Source organism: Lytechinus pictus, chromosome 5, assembly GCF_037042905.1.
Source record: "Lytechinus pictus isolate F3 Inbred chromosome 5, Lp3.0, whole genome shotgun sequence".
Taxonomy (NCBI): domain Eukaryota; kingdom Metazoa; phylum Echinodermata; class Echinoidea; order Temnopleuroida; family Toxopneustidae; genus Lytechinus; species Lytechinus pictus.
In genome coordinates this window covers 36,006,334-36,011,419 of record NC_087249.1, presented here as the reverse complement: position 1 = coordinate 36,011,419, position 5,086 = coordinate 36,006,334, and the positions used below count along the sequence as shown (strand labels likewise).

Here is a 5,086-nt window from a genome sequence, read left to right as displayed (position 1 = left end):
ATGACCACTGTGCACTTTTAGTGCTTAATTTTGACACTTAATCTTTGAAATTAATGGTTTAACGATTTTGGAAATTGCTTGGAATATACCTGACAAATACATAATTTCATTTTCTAGAATTATTATTTCTTTCCTCAATTATAAATAGTCAAACTTAGTCACATACTCACATTGACTGTACATATAGCGCATATCTGATCAATCTAAAATTTATTCTGCGGCTAGCGCGTGCTTTTGCTTTAGAATTAATTGCATATATATATATATATATATATATACATATGTTTATCACCGATGTTTATCACCGATGAGGCATTCTATTCTCCTTTGACAGAAGACCCCACACAGGAATACCAGCAACAAGCCCTACAATGTGTGAAGAATCTCAAAACTGTTAGTGACTCTAGTACGCTGGTGCCTAATAACCCTAGGGTGAGTAAATTTTACCTGTTACCCAAGATTCACAAATTACCTCAAATGGTCAAGAATATCTGTGGAAGCGACGAGTCTGATGTACAAAAGATAGCAGAGAAATGTAGGGAGACTAAGATCATTCCCCCTGGTAGACCCATTGTCTCAAGCGTTGATTCTCTAACAGAGCCTATGTCTAAGTGTGTCGACGAAAAACTTCAGGCATTTCTACCTAACATTAAAAGCTATGTGAAAGACACGACAGATTTTTTGAACAAGATCAAGTCTGCTCCCCTTACATCAGACTCCATACTCGTAACCATGGATGTTAAGAGCCTCTATACCAACATCCCCCACGACCAAGGTGTAGAAGCCCTTCGTATATTTCTACAAAAACAGGGTACTCCCGATCAGGAAATTGAGGACTTGTCCTCCATGGTGGATTTCATTCTGAAACACAACTACTTTGAGTTCAATGAGAAGTATTACCTTCAATGCAAAGGTACAGCAATGGGGACAAAGATGGCACCAGCGTACGCTAACTTGTACATGGCTGTCCTTGAAGAGGATTTTCTCTCCAAATGTAGTCTCAAACCGTCATTGTACATCAGATACATCGACGACATCTTTTTGATTTGGCCCCATACTGAGGACGATCTGGCATCGTTCCACAATGCTTTCAATGCCCACAACCCTAACATTCAATTTACCATTGAGAACTCAAGAGAGAAAATCCACTTCCTGGATGTCAATGTTTCTAAGAATGGTGATTCGTTAAGTACTAGTGTATACATCAAACCAACCGATTCCTTCTCCTATCTTGAGTATAATTCATTCCATCCATCCCACACGAAGAAATCGATTGTGTACAGTCAACTGCTAAGGTACAAACGTATCACATCAGACCCCAAAGTGTTTGAGGCGGACGCTGCGAACCTCGGTGAACTTTTCATCAGACGAGGCTACCCACCTAGACTTGTCCACCATGCCCTTACCCAGATTAGAAAAAAATCAAGAGAGGATCTCCTATCTGCAGAACCAAAACAAGGGAATAACGAAAGGATCCCTCTTGTTACTACATACCATCCCCAGGCCAAAAGGTTTGCCAAAACCACAAAGAGGGAATGGTCTGCGAATATCAACCTTGACCCTAAACTCTCTACCGCTATGGGCGATCCTCCCCTTCACTCACAACGCCAGCCTCCTAGCATTAGAAAGCTACTAGTAAGGAGCGAACTGCCAAAACCTTCGCCCCCAAAAGGCAACAAAAGATGTGGCAAGCCACGATGCCAAGTGTGCACTTACTTAACCACCGATAGCACAGTAAAAATTTCTCAGTCCCTTACTGTCCACCCCCCTAACCACACATGTGACGCACAGAATGTCTTGTATTGCATAATGTGTACCAAATGCCCGGGGGTCACTTACATTGGTGAAACCAGCACCAAATTTCGCACCAGATTCAATAACCACAAAAGCTCCATCACCAAAAACAAAAAGGACTTTCCAGTGGCCGACCACTTCAACCTCCCTAATCACTCTGTCAAAGATATCAAAGTCTGCATCTTCGGCGGAGGATACAGATCGGCAGAGGAACGGAAATGGGCTGAGCTGAGACATATCGTCAAAAGCCGCACGTTTGAAAGTGGCCTGAACAAAGATCTGTCTTGGCTCAACGCATTCACATTCTATAGATAATCATATCTTTTTCCTCTTTGCCTTAATTTCCTTAATTCAGCTATCTTGTTTATTATGATCTCTCTGTGCAATGTGCAGCGTGCGCGGTCTCAGTTAGACACTCTTATTATTACGAAATATTTTTATTGTTACGAAACCTAAATCATACTCTTTTATTATTACGTAACTTACGTCATTAATGGTCTATTACCCAAAAGCGCGCACTATACATTCATAACAGCATTTTGCGCAGCTAGCAGTGGTTACCCTAGTCCCGCTGAGATCGCGCACGCTTTAATAAAAACAACTGTCATTCAAACTTGTCACAATTCACGAATCTTCCCTGAAGAAGGTAGATGTCTACCGAAAATTTGGAGATTGAATAAAAGAACTTAACTGTTGGCACTTCAAAAACTGCATTACTCGTGAATTTGTTTCGCATTTCTGATGTCTATATATATATATATATACATATGTTTATATATATATATATATATATATATATATATATATATATATATATATATATATATATATAAACACGATGAAATAACGAAGTATGTCCCCCGTCACGGAAAGAAAATAATAATCAAACTAAATGAAGAATAGTCAAAGAATGCTAAAATATTTCCACTTTAACTAGTTTCGTCTTTAATTCTTCAGAAAGCAGAATTATATAATCTACTTTGTTTATATGTATATATATATATATATATAAAAACAAAGGAAGAGGGTCCTTTGCACAACGTGTGTTGCAGCGCGTCATGTTCTATGTATAGGCGTAAAATAATCCTTGCATTGACGCTAGACGTAGCTTTCAATTAAGGTATCTCATTTAACAGGCGCGGATCCGGGAGGGGGCCGAGCCGGCCCCGGCCCCCCCTATTTTTTTACAACCTGCAAAAAAAGTGTACTCTTTAACTTGATAGAAACTATGAAAAACAGAAAGAAAAAGAGGTATCATACCCATGATGTGTAATTTGCAGCCTCGTAACGGCCGGCCCGACCCAACCCCGAAAGGAAACAAGAAAAAGGTGAGGGGATCAATTGGAAAATAGGCTTTATATTAAAAAAAATCGCTAGCGCTTCGCGCTCGCATTGCTTGTGTAATAAATCCCATTCAAGAGGATTAATGGCACTTATATATCCAGTTCTGAAATCAATTTGCACACAATATTTTAGCTCGCACATCAAGCTTTCATTATTTTGTTTGATTTAAACAAATTGTTTATCAAAATTTTCGGCTCGCGCTGCGCGCTCGCATTGTTTGATTTGGGAGTTACCCATCCTCTTTGAAAATTCTTACCAAAATTTGTCAAAATGCTCCTTTATCATGTCAGTATATCAACAAATTAAGCTCGTGCTTCGCGCTCGCATGTAATTGTTTGTGAACACAACTTGTTCTTTATTTAAATAAAAACGCGCTTAGATTTTCCAGTTTTCAGGTCAAAATATCAAAAAATTTTGAGCTCGCGCTTCGCACTCTCATTATTTAATGGGTGATACTTCTACCCTCTTCATTAATAACTAAAAACAGTCCTAATTGAGTCCCTTTTCACGTTACTATAATAAAATTTCGGCTCGGGCTTCGCGCTCTCATTGTTTAGTTGGATACTTATCTTTTTTCATGATTATAAAATCTCCTCAGAATCTTCAGGTCTAAGGAAATAAAATATCAAATAATTTGAGCTTGCACTTCGCGCTCGCATTATATATTAAGACCACATGTGAAACCTTATTTTGTTTATAACAATAAAAACTAACATATTCTTAAAACTTCAGTCTTTAGTTAGGACTACCCCCTGAAAAATCAACAAAAAAATAAGATTATAGCGGCAAATCGAGCAAAATGTTGATGAAAATATTTTTCGGCCCCCCCTATTGGCGAAAGCTGGATCCGCCCCTGTTTAATGCTAGCTTTCGGCCAGTAGGGCCTTATTCAGGCCTATAATGTATTGAAACAAACAAAATAGACAAAAACAAAATAGAACAAAACCATACATGGTTTTGTTTTATTTTGTTTGTTTCAATACATTATAGGCCTGATGAATGCCTTACTGGCCGAAAGCTAGCATTAATTTAAAATGAGAAACCTTGAAACGCCTTGAAAGCTACGTCTAGCGTCAATGCCTGGATTATTTTACGCCTATATAAAAAAACCTACATAAAAAAGAAATACCTTTTCGCAAATGAATTTAGTTTACTACTTAATTGTAGCTGTAAGAAGAGAAAAAAAAGTTGAAAGGTATAATGTTGTCTCAAGTGGATAGGGAGAAGAGGGTGTTCTTTCCCCACTCTCTTTCCAATAAACCTTACATCGAGACCTCTGGGGGCTTGGTTGGATGGATGAGCATTTTTCAGAGGAGAATTTGGCAAGCAAAAAAAGAAAAAAAGAAAAAGGTTTTCACCCCAAATCAAAGGTCGTTTCCTCCACGAAAGAAACTGACAAGCAAAAAGATAAATAAATAAGAAAAAAAGGTCCTCGCTTTCATAAAGGGGTGCATGGGGCACATTTGTGTTAGAACGGCATATTTACATTATAAATTTTAATTATGCATCTCAAGGGGGGGGGGGCAGGTTGTAGCCCCCTCCCCGGATCCGCCAGTGTTTTGTTCGTGGTGGCCCATACTAGATTGTGGAATTTAAAAGCAATTTACTTTTAACCGTATTCTATAATTAAAAAAATAATAAGTATACAGGTATGCCCCACCCCCTTTATACACGTTTTATACCCCCGTCTTCTGATAGCTCTTGATGGGGGGGGGGGGGGGGGTGAGGGTACCGATTTTTCATTTTCAGCTCAATATTGCCCTCCGCACGCCCCCCTCCCCGATCAGAAGAATTACGTCACTTGACGTACGTGACTTCAATTGCTATTATAGTCCCGACATCCACTGACTATTCATCAAGCTTACACAAAAAAAAAAACTGAAGAGTTGTCAAACACAACACAGATATACAGTAAAATAACAACAAAATGACATACTATAGAAAGAAA

At 38.7% G+C, this 5,086-nt stretch overlaps 1 protein-coding gene across 1 annotated transcript; it reads left to right on the top strand.

Annotated features, from left to right (window-relative positions):
• Positions 1–294: 294 nt before the first annotated feature.
• Positions 295–2,109, top strand: LOC135154173 (uncharacterized). Its single transcript, XM_064099482.1, has one exon. It carries the CDS (start codon positions 295–297, stop codon positions 2,107–2,109), a length of 1,815 nt encoding a protein of 604 aa, XP_063955552.1.
• Positions 2,110–5,086: the final 2,977 nt, after the last annotated feature.